General features: G+C 42.9%; 1 protein-coding gene across 3 annotated transcripts in view; it reads right to left on the reverse strand.

The window, feature by feature from the left end:
* Window positions 1-310: 310 nt before the first annotated feature.
* CTDSP2 (CTD small phosphatase 2) overlaps window positions 311-16913 on the reverse strand; it is a 119823-nt gene continuing 103220 nt past the window's right edge. For 2 of the 3 annotated variants that reach the window (XM_088138073.1, XM_007433401.4), the window contains 7 exons: window positions 13220-13368; window positions 11549-11587; window positions 9043-9144; window positions 8513-8569; window positions 6288-6380; window positions 5537-5722; window positions 311-3783 (listed from right to left, as the gene is read on the reverse strand). In XM_088138073.1, coding sequence (XP_087994199.1) covers window positions 3658-3783; window positions 5537-5722; window positions 6288-6380; window positions 8513-8569; window positions 9043-9144; window positions 11549-11587; window positions 13220-13368 — 752 coding nt within the window. In that variant the 3' untranslated portion in view covers window positions 311-3657. The remainder of the gene's footprint in view (window positions 3784-5536; window positions 5723-6287; window positions 6381-8512; window positions 8570-9042; window positions 9145-11548; window positions 11588-13219; window positions 13369-16913) is intronic. The other variant, XM_007433402.4, reaches the window with a different exon arrangement.

The raw sequence follows: 16913 nt of genomic DNA on the forward strand, positions 1-16913 counted from the left end.
CTTTGAAACTGAGTTTAGCATAATTATACTTGGCTTTCAGTTATGACTTGCAGCTGAATTATGCAAATTGATTCTTTGGAGGAAAAAAAATCAAAGGCAATTTTTGCATCAAATTCTTTACACATGCATACATACACACGTTGCCTGATGCTGCAGTCACTCCTTGTGAACCCTTTTATGCAGGCTTTGTGCACTTCTCCATCGAATAAAGGACATTTAGTATTATAGACTTACCTGCCCAGCTACAAAACCTTATTCTGCTTTTCCCTCAGAGAGCCACCCACTCCAACACTCAATAAAAAGACACACACACATTTGCTCTCTTTTTATTTCTTTAATTGCAGTTAATACAAAGATTCCAAAAATAGAAAGAGTTCATAATGGCAACAAGTGCCAGCTTCAAGTTTTGGGATTTTTTTTCAATTAAAACATTAAAAACAAAACAAAAAAACAAAACAAAAACCCAGCAAGTGAGGACATGTGATAAATTTGTACAGTTTAATGAGTAGGGGAAGCCGGGGGCTCTTGTTCTTCAAAAGCCAACAGCTTCCACTTCTTGTATGAAATGGGAGCACCAAACATGACTGGATGTAAAAGGTACCATAACAAGTGGGTGTAGATTTATGTGTGTTTGTGTCTTTAGTGAAGTCAGTACGTGGGGCAGCCATTAAAGGCACGGCCCTGGTAAAGTGCTGGGGCCGCCTCGTGGCTGAAGTTCTACCCTCATTAACCACTGGGTTCAATCAAGGCACGATCCCAAAATGGTAGTTTGGACCCAGGAATCCTTATGGCTCTAAAACATGATTTACAATCTTGACGCAGAGTGGGCATGAGCATTCAGGGGCAACAGGGCAGGTGGCGGTACAGACTGAAGTCCTACAACCACCGTTTCCCGCTCCACCCAGGATTGTCCAAGGGGATTCATCACCGTGCCCACATGACTCTCCGCAACCCGTTTCTTCCCCCAACTTGGTAAAACCAAGTCTACCTCTTTTGGATCAAGCTCATTTCATGCAGATCCCTCCACACAAGGACTGCGATGTTGCCCGCTGCAATTTAGTGAGGAGAATACAAGGGTTGCCTTCCTCTCATCTTAATCCCGTCCTCTTTAAGGCTAAAACAAAACAAAAAAAAGATTCTACAGCAAATGTAGAGCATGTTTTGCTGGCTTGGGGGAGGGAAGAAACCAGGTATCGCTGGTTACAGCAGGGGTGGGAAACCTGCAGCCCTCCAGGTGCTGCTTGACCACAATCCCCAGCATCTTTCACCACTGACCATACTGGCTGAGGCTGCTGGGAATTGGCTTTCTTTCTCCCCGCCCCCCGCCCCCTTCAGGTGGCAGCATCTGAACCTCAGTCCAACAAAAGGCTAGAACCAGTTTCATCTTGAAGAAAGGGCTGGGACAGCTGCTGGTATGAGAAGGAGGAAGGAAGGAAAAGAGAGGCAATTAGTCTTCTGCTGACACAGAGCAAAGACCAAGCTGTGAGAATAGCCCCAACCAGGAAGGGAAAACAAAGGTTTTGTTCTTTTCAACCTTCATTAACTTTGCAAAGTTTAACAGCATCTCCCGGCTTGTGCGCGGAGAGAAGCAGCAGCTGACTGAACTGCAAGGGAGGGAGGGAACTTCCTTGCTGGAAACTTACCCCCTCCTGCCCTCCCCCAAACACAGAATCTGGACCCTCAGCAGGAAAGATCCAAAAGGCCCAGGATAATGAGGCCAGGGAACTATTGGGGAGAACAGCACCCCCCTCTCAAGCACTGACTGAAGTTTGGCTAATCGTGCACACACGGCCTCACGACTCCACTGAAAACCAATCAGCACACTAAAACAAGGATGAAAACATCAAGTAACAAATTGGTCAGGCTAACAACTGGCTGGTCAACCAACAGCAGAGCTCAAAGCTTTGGTCCTGAGGTGATGAGATGACCTGCAACTTGCCCGCCACCCCTTAACCAATAAGGCAGCACCAATTTTTTTAAAAAGAGCCCGATGGACTCCACCCCTTTTCCTGCCAGCCCTATAATGGCTAAACACAGTCCCTTGCAGTATATTGCTGATGGTGGGGAAAAGGAGAAAAGCAAGCTGGCATTTGGTTGCCCCTGCTCTCAGTGGCACTTGAAAAACACACGTTCACAGTATGTCAGGCACAGTTAGAAAGGACAGAGGACCGTAACACTAGGAAGTACAAAGAGAAAAAACAATGTCCATGGGCAGCTCCCTGCAATATAAATATTAACAAAAAACTCCAACTACTTTTGGTTGCTTGGAGCTGAAACCAGCTGAAAATGCATTTGGGGAGGGTGGAATAGGAGAGGCCACACAGAAGAGGCACAGTTGCTTGCTGTCAAGCAGCTGCAGTACAGAGACAAGAAGGCAGTTGTTAAGGCAAATGACATGAAGCAGGCTTGTGCATACATGGAAAATCTCCTAGCTTCTAACAGACTCATCCCCAACTCACTGTCACCATCCAAGGGGCTAAGGACTGTCAAGTTATAATGATGGATTCTAGAGCAAATCCTGAGTGGGAAGTCAAGTTATGCCTTCAGCATCATCAGACGAGGTAAAACCACCAGGGGACAAACGTCAAAATCCTTCCATCTTTCAGGCAAGCATTCACGCTGGAAGATGGTGGAAGAACTGGGTTGAGGCTAGGCACCCTATTAATATGGCAGCCTCCTAACTGGGTGCAGTTTAAGGCAATGAAGTCACCTGGCCCCCAAAAAGCAAATCAAGTGCAGGAACACTATCTTTGAGCAAATAAGGAGTGTGGCATTGGTGGGGCTGGCTAGCTTTGTCCTCACTAACGCTATGTGCTACTAGGGTTAGAGGGTTGTTGCAAAGGGTTTTCTATGTCTTGCCTTTCAACAGAGGAAAAACACAACTGCAAGACAGGATGTTGAAACAAATGAACACGCACAAGGGAAAGGGCTTCCCAAAGCCAGCAGGGCAATTAGGCCAAGGCCTGGAACCAGAGGTATGAAGCAAGGGCAGCTTCATAAAACATCTTGAAGGCAAAGAAAGCAACTCCTTCAAAAAAAAAAAAATCCAGGAAATTCAGAGGATCCAACATCAGGAGATCAGGCTAGAACAGAAGTATCTGGGAGCGTGGAGGCGGCCATCCTGACTCCCTGCCAAGAGATGAGAAGTCTCCAAATATTTTAGCCTGGGGGCTGTGTCCTGAATAAGAAGCACTGCCAAGAATATGTAAAAGCAAGTGAGAAGGATCTACCTTTTAAAGAATCCATCCAAATCATTTGGCATTGCCTTGGGCTGGGGGGAAGGGAAGGGAAGGGAAGGGAAGGGAAGGGAAGGGAAGGGAAGGGAAGGGAAGGGAAGGGAAGGGAAGGGTCCCCTAAATGTTGGGGTGCCTTGCAGTGCATAGATACCAGCACTATTGGGAATGGGGTGGGGTTATTTTGGATGTCCCTGCTCTTGGTGGAAAGGCTAGAAGCTCTAGCATCCAGCCATACCCTGGTTGGAAACTGCTCTGGCACTGCACAGAAGGCAGCCAGGCAGGTTATTGCCTCCAAAGTGCTTGTATCTGCCTTGTGGCAGGGTGATGGGGAGCAATTGCACTGTTCCCTTTCCCTCCTGGCCAATAGTGAAGGCACAGAGTGAAAAAAAGTAGTTCCCCAGTGGCCACAGCACTAGGAAAATTAGGGTGCCCTTAGCTGGCCGAGGCTGGTGTAGACATCCTCCGCTTCACTCAACTCCTCAAACACAGGAATCAGGTTCAGCAGCTCTGTGTCTGTCATATCATCAAACCAAGACTGGACTGGCACCTACAGGGCAGTCAGGAAGATAAAGTCAGTTGGAAGCACACAAGCAGGAAACAGGACATCACATTTTGGAAATACAGAACCACCCAAACAAAACTGGGATCTGGGGAGTGGCATTAAAATGTAAGAGCAATTGCTTAACTCTTGGCTACATCCCCTTGGGCTTATGAAGAGCCTTCCTGGATCTGGCCAAGGCTAGCTTCTCGGATGCTTTTGGGGTCCTTGCAAGCTGGAGATGGAGGTATAAGCCGCCCTGCTCTTATTCCTCTGCAATGGGTATTTGGGGGCATACTGCTCCCAAGTTGGGAGGCAACCTTGAGATTTTTAAGATCGAGAGCCTTTGATAGGCCTGTCTTTCATGAATGTATTCAAGCCTTTTAAAGGTTGTCCAAGTTAGTGGCTATTACTCTATATTGTGGTCATGAATTCCACAGCTTCATTATGCATTGTGTGAGTTAGTGGTTTTTTTCTGTTTTAAATCTCCTTCCATTCCAGCTCAACTGGATGACCCCTGGTCCTAGTGTTTTGAGAGAGGAAGAAAAATATCCCTATCCACTTTCTCCATTTCATACATTTATTTGGTAGACTTTGATCATGACCTAACTGAAGAGCCACAACCTTGCTAGCCTTTTTTTTTTTTTTTTTTGGTAGGGAAGGTGTTTGGACGTTCTGATCATTTTGTTTACATTTTTCTGGTCTTTTTCAAACTTCACTAGATGCTTTTCCAAATGTGGCAACCAAAATTGTACTCAGTATCCCTAAAGTATACAGTATGTGAAGTTGGGAGGGGAGTGTTCCAATGTGTATCGCTTAGCAGGTAGAGATGGGTCTGTCCTCATACCAAACATATACTAAGAAGTTCGATTTTAGAAAAGGAGCTAGGAGCCAGACGTATTCTCAGGTGTATCAAAAACCACACAGTAACAATAGACCCAAACAGTTTACATAATCTAATAGAGGCAAGACTAATCAGACAATAAGCACTCATTACTACGGCTGATGTCATTAGTTGTCCTCTGTGAAATCTTGGAAGGGCTGAGTTCTCTTGTGAACATGTTGTCCCACAGGACAAGAGTTAGAAGCGTGTGGTTATGGCAGTTTTTTCGCACTGGAGAGTGAAATCTGAGAACTGTTTGAAACTGGCTTTAAGAAAAGGGAAAATATTTCAAAATATTAAAGAGGGAAACCAAGTGGCATGTTACCACGATGATGCCACTTTACAATGCAAGAAGGCAGATAGTGGCTGTATGAATGCCAGTTGAAGAGAGGGCATTACCTGAACTCTCTCTCTCATTATAATCCCTGCACAGAGGACAGTATTCAGAAAACTGGGGAAAATAGCAGAGGAGGAAGGTGAGGGAGAATTTCTCCGTAATCTCTACATGGGGACTGGAAACTCTTGCAATGATAAGGCAACAAAGAAGATCAGTATCTGCCTCTGCATTGTTACCATAAACTCTGGCGAGGGATCTGAGAAGAAGCATTCCCCCTTTCGTCACTGAAGAGGGAACGCCACTTCCAGAGCAGACCTTCAGTCATCTGTGCATAACTCAAGAATGTAAATGTCACAACAAGCACCACCTTAAAGGGAAAAGCAAGGGAACACTCTTGAAGATGCTGTTGGTGTTGGTTTTGATCCCTAAAACCAGATCAAAACACTTGTTAGCTAAGTGATCTATCAAAACTGGAACTACAAATGAATCTACAGTCCCACTCCCCAGCCATCACTTATGGAAGGGTAGAGAGTAATGCCCACCGCGTTCTCTGGATGGAAGATGTAGGAGGCTGGAGAATTGTCTAGGATCAGGGTTTTGCGCAGATCACGGCCCAGCCGGCTAAGATCCTTAACGTAACATCCCTGGTGGAACACACACGACTCCCGGAAGAGGCGGGCCCGGAAGACTCCACATTTGTCCAGAAGGTCAGTTACTGGGTCAGCATACTGGCCAGAATGACAGTGAAAGATATGAGACTGCTTTTTGCATACAAGCAAAACAACAACAACAACAGAATCCAGCAGTCAGACAATCTGAATTCTATGCCTCTACAAGCAGGCCCCATAAATGCAGAATTTGCTACTTGGCATTGATTCTTTTAAGTGAAATCTTATGGATTTGGCAATCATATTGGTAATGGCTCAGTGAGAACACCAACCCTTCCCACGCCATCAGTCTTTAAGCACATTGGACCTCAACTCTAGGAATTACTTTTGACATGCCAGATGGAAATTTGGATGGTTAAAAAAACCACATCTATAAAACACCCACTTTAACAAGGCTATCTCATACATACGCACAAGCAATTGTGAGTCTGTGCAGAATTTTCAGTGGTCAGTTATTAGTAAGGACTTAAACTCCCTGCAAATCTAAAACTACATCATACCCATTTCACAAGATTTAAGTGACAGATTTCTTTTTATTTTAGCATTAGGCAGCTTGAAAGGCACCAGACAACTCTCCGTTTGTCTGAAGCTCCGTTTCAGGCAACGCCATCTTGAACCCACTCACCTTAGCTAAGCTGGCAGTGAACAGCACACACTCAAACAGCTCCCCCATCCGCCTCAGGAATTCATCTACAAATGGTCTCTTCAGCACATACACCTAGAGATTAACAGAAAGGTGAGGAGACGGTACATAAAGTACTTGCTTATATCTGCAGCTTGCTTTAGAGCTGGAACAGTGGAAGGACAAATTTAAATTCAGCGTCACCAAAATATGCAAGCGTGGCAAACATTTTAAGGGTGAAATGGTAGATGGAAAAGGGTTGGCAGACTCCTTCTCCAACCCATCATTCTTTTTTTGTGTGTGGGGGGGTAACTTTTATTAAAGATTTTTTTAAAAAGAAGATAACAACTAGTACAAACTAATATAAAGTGAGAAAAAGAAAAGAAGACAGGAATCAAAGAAAAAGCTAAAAAAGCAAGAAAGGGAAAAAAGTAAAATAAAAAATAAAAAATAGCTTCCAATCTTTACAGCAGTTATAAGTACAATTATAAATATACCTCTTACTCTCTGGTTACAACACAGCTCTCTTTTTTCTATAATCTATTCTGCCTAACCATCAAAACCATAAATCATAAGTTCATTTTTTTCTGTTTCATGCAAAAGGTCTATAAGGGGTTTCAGTCAGCACTAAACATAGATACTGTCTTCTCTCTGATCAAAGATCCAACCCATCGCTCTTATTTCACAATCCATCCAACCACATGTCCTTCCCTTCATCGCTCAGACTTCTCTCATCCTCCAGAGTCTGGCAAGATACATGGGGGAAGAGGGGAGAGGAACAGCATTTCCAGACTCTATTCATATTATTATTTGGCAAACATCCAGTTAGAGAGATCTGTGTTTGCTCAATAAAGTGAATGAAGGGTAAGGGAAAATTTAGCAGGATTGGAAACCTAGGTTTGCAAGCATAATAAGTGATCTCAGCCTAAGTTCTGGAACAGCTGCAACAAATTTAATTTAATTTTTTTTCCTTGCAAATTCTGGGAATTGCACTCCCAACCCATCTTGAAAACATCACATTTTGGAAGTTGCCCTAGATATTCAGTTTCTGATAATCTCAAAGGTGAGAAGCCCCTGGAGGAAAGGTGGAATATAAATCTAACAAATAAAATAAGAATGGAAGGGAAGAAGGGCAGATCACTATGGTGAAACCTCATACTGTACCTCCCCAGTGTCACCAATGAAAGCCAGCATGATGAACTGGTTGAGGTATCAGCCTTGGACAGGAAGACCTTGGTTCACATCTCTGCTCAGCTATTACGCTCAATAGAGGACACCATGTCTTAGTCTAAGATATCTCACAGGAATTTCCTGTAAAGATAAAAAAGGCAGGAAGGACTGACTACCCTATCCTAAATTCCTTGGAAGAGTACACTTTAAAAAAAATTATGATATGAACAAGAAGTATACATCAGATAATTATATTTACTCTATGAAGCAAGCAGACTTGCTACCATAAGACTCAAAAAAGGTACATCCAAGCTACTACTTTATACTCTGCTATATATTCTCTATAAAGGACACTCCCCAAAAGGAGCAAGGAGACAAGCTGCTGGAATGTGTTGAGTATAGGCCTTAAGTGGCTTTATTTATTTTACAGAGGTTGGTTCCTTAGATGGCGTTCTTCTTATTAAGAAAGCTGCACCAGCTGGCTGGTTATTGCCTATTTGCAGAATCTTTTAAACTACATTTCCAGCTTCACCACAACCACCACTGTTGTAACACACTAAGTTAAAATCTGTAAAGTCATTTACAAGCACGCCTCCTCCTGTTGATAGGTAAGGAGTAGCTATCCTATCAGAAACCAACTGCAGGATTGTATAGCTACGATTTCAGACATTTTAGGGAACAGGGTACTGAAACAAGCATAATTTAAGTCCCAACAGTCCTTGGTGATCTCTGCCATCCTTCACCCGGTGACTTTTCCTCTCTGGAAGTTCCTGCTGTTGTATCATCCAACCAGGGAGGTCACTACGGTAGAACCTCATTCCTATGTGGCAAGAAGCCGCCTCCTGAAACAAGTAATCAAGAATAGGCCGTGTTGCCTGGTAACAGCCTATCCTGGATTACTTGAACCAGGCTGAGACCTTCGCTGCACGGCCTTCCTCCTCTTCTCTTTCGCAGGTCATCTTGGCTAAGGGAAGAGGCCTAAACATCCACATGGTCCCAGAAGCAAAGCAGCCCAAAACCTATCCAACCCAACTCACTTGGAAGAGGAAGCAGCTTACCTCATGGGTTGTTCCCTCTATTTCAACCGGCACAATGAAGTCAGCATTGTTGATTGGCTGAGAATTTTGTTAAAAGAAACATGTTAATTTGGCAAGCAAACCCTGCGCCATTCTCCCCCTCCCCAGCAGGACCTCCCTCCCAAATTTTCTGCCTAAAGGCAGCTTCTGACTACTTTCCAGGATTTTTTAAAATGATATTATTTAATAGGCTTTGCTTTGTCTCATTTTTTTTAGGGACCATCTTAAATGCTTGAAGCAATATATATCAAAACCCTAAATTCCTGATGGGTCAGGGAAATAAGCATTCCACCGTGCTACTTCAAGCCTCTGACAGATTCTTCCCATTTGCTGATGAGGGCCACCAACACACATTTGTTATTATCTAGATCAGTGTTTCCCAACCTCAGCAATTTTTAAGATGTTGTGGACTTCAGAATTCTCCAACCAGCATGATCTAGAGTAAGCAACACAGTGCCCCCACCAAGAAGCTTTGAAATCACAGAAAGCAGGGAGCTATTCAAGGGTTTCACCTTGAAGGAACTGTGCACTAAGGTCTCATCCAGGTCAATCACCACACAGATTCGGCCCTGGTCTTGCTGAGTCACCTCAGGGAGAAGACATGTTCCAGGGATCTAGAAAAAGAAAGGTAAGCTTAGCTTCCACTGGCTGCAGGAACCACATTTTATGATGTGTGCATGTGTGTCTATTGTGTTCTGTTTTAATTTTACAAGTTTAATTTTGCAACTTTATATTACAGCTGTGCAGGGCTTTGGATGTGAATGGAGCGCATGTACATAGCAGCTGTCAGCAACTCCTACAATCCACCAGATCTTTTCCCAGCATTAAGCTGCAACTGCCTGCTCTGGGAACAGCTGCAGCTGCTTTAAGGAATGGTTTGCAAGTGAGCCTTGTCTCATGTCCCAACCCCCCATTTTCTTTTTCAATCTAAGCTGCTGCCCTGCTCTGCATGTCATCCATTCCCAAATGGGTCTGAGCAGCTTACCAAAAATTATGCTGTTGGGAGGTATATTTAACAATCTTCATGCACTTATATTAACAAGTGCAATATTCCGCCTTTTAGAACTTATTTTAGCAACTTATCCACTCTGTTTGCAGAGGAAGACAGCTTGGCAAAAAAACCCTAGGCCCATTATTTAAAATTTAAATTTTAGATCCTTACCCCACACAATAGAGATACTCAAAAGGGCTCTTCTTCTAACTAATAATTTATTTTTAATTTACCGTTGTTTTTAATGCAGGGCTACAACTAATACAGGTGCTTTTTAAAATGTACAATGATTCCAGTGTTATAAATCGTAGGTCCCATATCTCTCTCTATTATCCATCCATCCATCCATCCATCCATCCATCCATCCATCCATCCATCCATCCATCCATCTCCCCATGCCTACATTAAAGCCTCAATGACTTAACTTTATCTTTATGCTAAGGATGTGCCATTGCCCGATTTAAGTTACAATTCTTTTCTAAAACTTTCTAAACACAAAGCAAGTCATATTATATATTCTTTCACAGACAAGTACATTTCAGCATTTGGTCTGAATAACTGAATATGCCTTGAATTTGCAAATTGTGTTGACATATTCAAATTTTGTACAGCAAACATCAGATCCCTTTCCAAAGTAGTCACTGCCATTTAAAGCTCAGAAGGTACGTGCATTTTTTAAAATGTAAGCCTACCTTTGTGCCATAAGTTGACCTGTAAATGTTGCAACCAGTATTAACTGGGTACTTTTATTTATATTTTACCTGTCTTGTTTTTATCTTTGAAATGTATTTTTTATGATTTTATTGTGTTTTATCATACTTTATTGCATTTTTATGTCTGCTGACCACTACCCTAAACACATCTGCTGCCAAACTAGGATACAAATTTAGGAAATAAATATATGCAGAGACAGTGGGTGCACTGTCCCACATTTCTGCTCACTACAAGATTTCTCATCACACTCAATGGAAACTTGCAAATTTTTAGGCAAACAGGTAGCAACTTCCTTCTTTACTACCACTTCATTCTTCACCTTGGCATTTTCAACCTCCAAGGAAAACTGTCTCTATTTATTTGACAGCCAACTACATTTTCCAGGAATGATTTACATGTTGATCCATGTTGTTGGCATGCGGGGGGATACCGCTACCAGGCAGAGAGACAGTATGTGTGTGCACATCAAAGAAGGAGCAGTAGTCTGCATTCAAGAATATGCTCTGCAAAACCCCAAATTGTTATTGCCACGATAAAGCTATAGTCATCCCAAGATATCTTGGTGGCCTCACCAAGATTTACACAAAACCGCAGATAAACCTGTTTCTGGATTCTATCATTTCTGGCTGCAGGAATGGGCTTGAGAACATTAACTTTCTACTCAGGAATGAACTCTTCTTGTAGTTCAGCCTGTTCCCTGATGTGCAGAAACTTCCACACCCCAAATGGGAAAATGGTCAGTCCTGTGAATCCTTACCTGCAACTGACAGAGGAATACTACTCCAGAGGAGAGTTTTGCTAACTCATTTGCTCCCAGTGTGAATTACACCATGCCACATCCTGCTCTCAGAAATTTGCTCTCAACAGCACAACAAAGAAAACCCCATCTCACATGAGATGAATAGAAATTTGCTTAGTCAGAGAAGGATCATTTCCCTTTGTTCACATATACAAATGTGAACGTTCCTGAGTGCATACACATACAGAGGCAAGATTGTTACACTAGGTGAGAGCTGGGTATCTACTACATTATTTTCTTTCCTTTTTTTTTTTTCACCCTTGTTGCCATACAAACATCAAAACTTAGTTGCAACTAAATCTCAGTGAAAATACTGGCGATGCTGAACCAATGGACACAATGAACCATTGTCTGATTCATAGCAAGCAGGACCCCAAATGCAGCTATTTGCTGGCCCGTATTGGGAATTTTCTCTCAGTGGGGAGCGACCTATGCATGCCGTTTACAGAGGGCAAATGAAGACTTAGTTGAAGAGCAGATACGGATCTCTCTTGCCTTTAGAACAAACACGTACCTGATAAAACTGGTATTGAAGACACTGCAACAGATCAGACTAAAAGGGGGGAAAAAAAGAGGAGAGCAAAGATGTAGGTTTATGAGAAAGATGAGACTGTAATACTATTCCTCAGGGATTTCAGCAAAGTCTTCTACCTCCCTTTGTCAAGGAACAGCATTTCAAAGGCTGGTTTCACACACTGCACATTTCTCACCCAGAACAGTCATGGCGAATGAAGAAAGGGTGGCCGGGGGACTCTGAAATACTGCAGGCACTACATGCTTCAAAAGCTTAGAGCAGTGTTTCTCAACCTTGGGAACTTTAAGATGGGTGGACTTCAACTCCCAGAATTCCCCAGCCAGCATGGCTGGCTTAGTGTATATTTTGAGAAACACTGGCTTAGTGTATATTTTAGAACTTGATTGAGGAGCAGGAGAGAGCTTTCATTTTTAGAGGAGAGCTCACCCAATTTAATTCTGCACGGAAACTCTTCCCCTTAATACTTTAAGCACTGGAATAGGAAACCCAAGTTTAGCAGTGAGGGGAAGTTTAAGTCTGTCAATGCAGCCCAAGTCTCCTCGATTAGGCTGCAGACATTTGGGACAATAGACAGAAATTAAGCAGCGCTCTTACTTATAGGCATTTAAAAAAAAAAAAAAAAATCACAAGCAAAATAGGTGCATTACATCTCCATTAGGTTTATACCTAATTTATTTAACCAGGCCAAATTTTAAAAAGGGAAAAGGTGACAAATGATTTTAAAATCTCCTGCTCACAAAAAGGTTGCCCGTCCCTGCTATGCATCATGCAAGTTCTTTTCTTTATGGTGGAACTTAATTTCCTCTTTTTAAAGAGGAGAGAGACGTAGCCACAGGGGAGAGACAATGAAACTAAGCTACGTGGTTTTAAAGAAGGGATAGGTATGCGTCATCCACTGTGATTTTTAACTTTTTTTTTGTCTGCTTACACAACTATAGAAAATAGACTAAAGCCCATTTCTAGATAAAATGGGCTTGCCTGTCGCTGATCCACTCTCCCATTGTGATTAGCTGTGGCTTCCCAGCCCAGGGAGAAGCAGAGAAATCTGCAGATGGGCAATGATTGCAAGTTATTTCCTCTTCCTATGTGATAGCACTCTCCGCAGATACCAGTAACACAGCCTTCCCTAACTGGGCCTCTTCTTGATGTGTTGAGACTGCAACTCCCCAAATTTCCATCTGCAAATTCTGGGAGTTTCAGTCCTTACGCAGCAACAAGGTGTTGGGTTAGGGAAGGCTGCCATTATGTGTGAAACAGTCCTAAAAGCAATTGCTTTCAATACAACCAGGTATCTCCCTGCTGCAGGCAATTTTATAAAAGAACAAAGAAGGAAGCCAGTGAGCTTTCCACAAAGACTGGTGTTTTTCTGAGCACAGGATAGAGGGTTGTCTGCTTGACAAAAAGGAGATAGATACAGACGGGAGAAAATTAAAAGCAAGAAAGGACATTCACTGACAGAATAGCAATGTGAGCATTTAAGGCCTGGGGAAGCAGGCAGAGTTTATATCCTAAGGGCACATACTGTACATCTGGAATGCCAGAATCCAGAAAGGAAAAGAATCACACAAAAGTAGCCCCCACCCCACTAGCTGTGCTTGCAAACTCTCTGGGTGAGTGGATTCAGTTGTCACTGCCCCCGCACTCCCTCACCTTGGCAATGGTGTTTGTCTCTTCCTTGTGCAGCCCATGATTGGCACCAAAGGCTGTCTGCCCAACATTCTGTGCACGAAGGCAACAGAAAAGAGCCTTGAAGATGCTCCGGCCACGAGGCTTCTTCGGGGAGGATTTGGACACCAACACTGCAAACAGAAGAACAGTTACAATAAGATCCTGTTACATTCACAAACAGGCCTGGAGCACAGGAGAACACTTCATCCACCTGGGGCAGGCATTTTTGGCATGCCACCCTCAGGGACTTTGGATGATGGTCTACCAGAAATAATCAACTTAAGACAAAACAAAGAATCCTTTTCCACATTCTCAATTGTACTCTGCATACAAGTGCATGAAATAGCCATGGGACAACAACATGGATGCGGTGGCGTAGCGGCTTAATAACGCTGGAGTTTGCCAGCCAGGAATGGTTGACGCTCCAGCGGTTCGAGTCCAGCTCCGCGTGACGGAGTGAGCTCCCATCATTCGTCCCTAGCTCCTGCCTGCCTAGTAGTTCGAAAGTATACCATCTGCGAGTAGATAAATAGCTACTCCCATTTTGGTGGGAGGAAACGCTGGTGGTGCTCTGCACAGGGAACAGGAACCGGTGCTGGACCTGCCTAGACGCGATCGGCAGAAGATCGGTGAAGGAAGAAAGCCCAGATGAGCTGACTTCCCCGTGACCACTGCTGCCCCGTAGAGAAATTAGTAATTGTTAAATAAATGATGTTGTACACCGCCCAGAGTTGCTTGTGTGAGATGGGCGGCATATAAATGTGATGTATAAATAAATGTATAAAATAATGGATCCATCATCCATAAATACATCTCCTCCCTTCTTTGCTTTATTACTATATTCCACAAGTCAATATTTAGCTTTGGGGAAAGGACCTCACTTTCTCAGAACCAGCAGTCTAAGAAAATAATGAACAGAGAAGGGAATCTTGCATCCATGTCTCACAATGTTCAGGAGAAACCAGCAGGTGGCACAGTAGATCCACAAATATTGACCAATCCCTGCATGTTCTTGCATCACTGGCACTATGGGAAGATCAGGAAGACTCATGAAGTGGCTTACATACTGTACATACAGCCAGCTGGAATTGCCCAGAGGAAAAGAAAGGGGGCTGCACTAACCTGAGAGGCCTCCAGCTGTGGCCGCTGTGGCCTCTTCAAGTTTCACTGAGGACAGAACATATCCAGAAAGGATAACTAAAGATAGGGGCAGAAAATCATGAGGCTCCCCATGCAAGAAGTGGGACAGTTTCGCGGCAGCCAATGAGTGCCCCAGCTTCCCTCATCTTCACAGAAAGCAGGCCTTGGGACAAGCTGCCCTTCTACAATATTTGCACTGGAGGACTCTTACCATCCACCAACAACATTGTATTACAGCATCACAAGCATTCCTAGTCATCTTCAAAAGCTTATTGGAAGAAGGTGAAGGAACGACTGGGATTATTGTAACACATGACATTGGCCAGCCTTCTCCTACTTGCCATCATCCCAATGTTTAGCCAATGGCTGAAGACTGTGGGAGCAGTCATCCCAAATATACAAAGGTGTCGAGCTGGCCATAGAAGCAGGGAATTTGTAGGCTATAGTTCCCAATTCATGTGGAAGACATTGGTTGGAGAAGGCTGTTTTCATCTGTTGTAGTTCTTTCTACAGTGTAATTTTCTTGCACTGGCTAAAAGAGCTATGAAGAAATATCACTCCAAAGGTGCTCTTTGAAAATCAATCAATCAATCAATCAATCAATCAATCAATCAATCAATCTACAATAAGGCAACATAGGTTTAGGAACACTAAGGAGCCACAGGGCTCTTTGGATACTTTGGTGCAGAAGGAATGTAGGTTGCACTCTGCAATCTATGTATGCTTCCATGAGTCAGTCCAGTAAGATTTTTTGCCTCCGTGTGAAGAGTCTAGGCATGATTATCCTGGAGCAGCCCTCACACAATCCATGTTTTATTACAACATATCAGCCATATAAACTTGCCAAAAAAAAAAAAAAAGCCCATTCTCCGGGTTAATCCAAGAAGGTTGTCATAGTTGCTGGGCTTTTGAATAAGATCCTGGAATGATTCATCCCAATGAGTAGGAACAAGCAGAACATTTCTGGACAATGTTACTTTTATTGAGTATTCATTCCTATGTGCGTTCTATCATGCTTTGTTTTTAATCTGCATTTTAAAAAAATCTCTATGAAAAATTACATCTAAACATACAGTCCTAAATGCATCTTCTCATAGCATATGATTTTCTAAATGTATTTGTATTCTAGAAGCAAGCACAATATTACAACAGCTCATTTAATTTTAGACCTGATCTGCAAGCTTCAGAGAAGTATATAAGAAGGATAACAATGTTCACACCTGCACATTAGCCTGGAAGATGCAGGTCACCTCATCCTGCATTGGAATTCAAAAAGTTAACCTTTTCATCTGCATTCAACTAAATGAAGTATTCTCCAAGACCTCTCTTGTAACAAAAAGAGTTGCTCCAGGCTTTTTGAAGGCAACAGTTAGAGTAGCATGGTGATTTTAAAAAACTGCGCTGTGAACCATCAAAACCAAATTTTAAGTCTTACTTGTGCAGGAATGTGACCTTGATCTGTACAAAAGCAACAGAATGAGGTGGTCCCACAGAATGGGCCAAAACCCTTTAAACTGCATGTTGATCAGCATAGTTTTGACTATTCCTCTGCATTAATAAAGCCCCACAAACAGAAAACCCTGCAGACCCTGATGTGCTAACCTTCTATTTAAAGGCAAATATTTTGTTCATACTCTTCAACTGTAATACATGTAAATCTCTAAATACTCTATATCATACAACACAGATAGGAGTAATACACTGCTTTCTGTTTCTTTTCCATCAATAAACAGGGGCTCATAAAAAAAGAATGAAAACACAGATTCTTAAAATCTCTACAAAAGCAGTGTTATTTAGTCATGCTCACTCTGCAAACTATGGAATGATGTCTTAGAGGCTGAGTAATCAAAGTCCTATTTGTATGTGAGACAAACTGGGGGAAAGAGAAACAGAAAGTTAAGACTGATTTCAATGCTAAAAGGCAACAAATCCTGTTCTTATGTGAAGGAGATTAAGAAATGACCTCCATGTCTCAAATTCTTACCTCACATCCCCAAACCTACACGGGAACTGCTTTTTTTACTCAGTCAAACCCAGACCTTGCTCCAGATGCACACTCTTGCTTCCCAAAGTCATTGTATGACATCCAGAAATAGATCCATAGCTGCCATCAGACTTCAAGCTGGCCATCTGAGGACAAACACTGTCCCTCTGGCTCTGGCCTTGGTTAATGGAAAACTTTTCATTTGCTCTGTTAGGAATCCAAAGCACCTTTCGCTGATAAGGCGGGGAGGGGAAAAGCTGGGAGATATGGATCTGGGCACCAAGGGGTTGTTTGGAAAGTTCAGGTCATGATTAGAATGATTACTAATGGTCAGCAGATACTTTGTGATCCTTTGGTGGCTAGTTTTTGATGGACTAAAATGTATCACAGGAATGGACGGTCTGGTATCCTCAAAATACTTTGTGGGGAGCTTTATCAGTTTCATGGCCTAGAGGGCTGGGTGCTGTTATCCAAGATATGAATCCATATAGATTGCTGAGACTGATGCAAAATTACATAGCCCTTGCTAACTATATGACCCTGTAAGAGCTC

This window comes from Python bivittatus, unplaced genomic scaffold (assembly GCF_059951505.1).
Source record: "Python bivittatus isolate LINGU-HERP-01145 unplaced genomic scaffold, Pbiv_v1 ctg000220_np1212, whole genome shotgun sequence".
NCBI lineage: Eukaryota > Metazoa > Chordata > Lepidosauria > Squamata > Pythonidae > Python > Python bivittatus.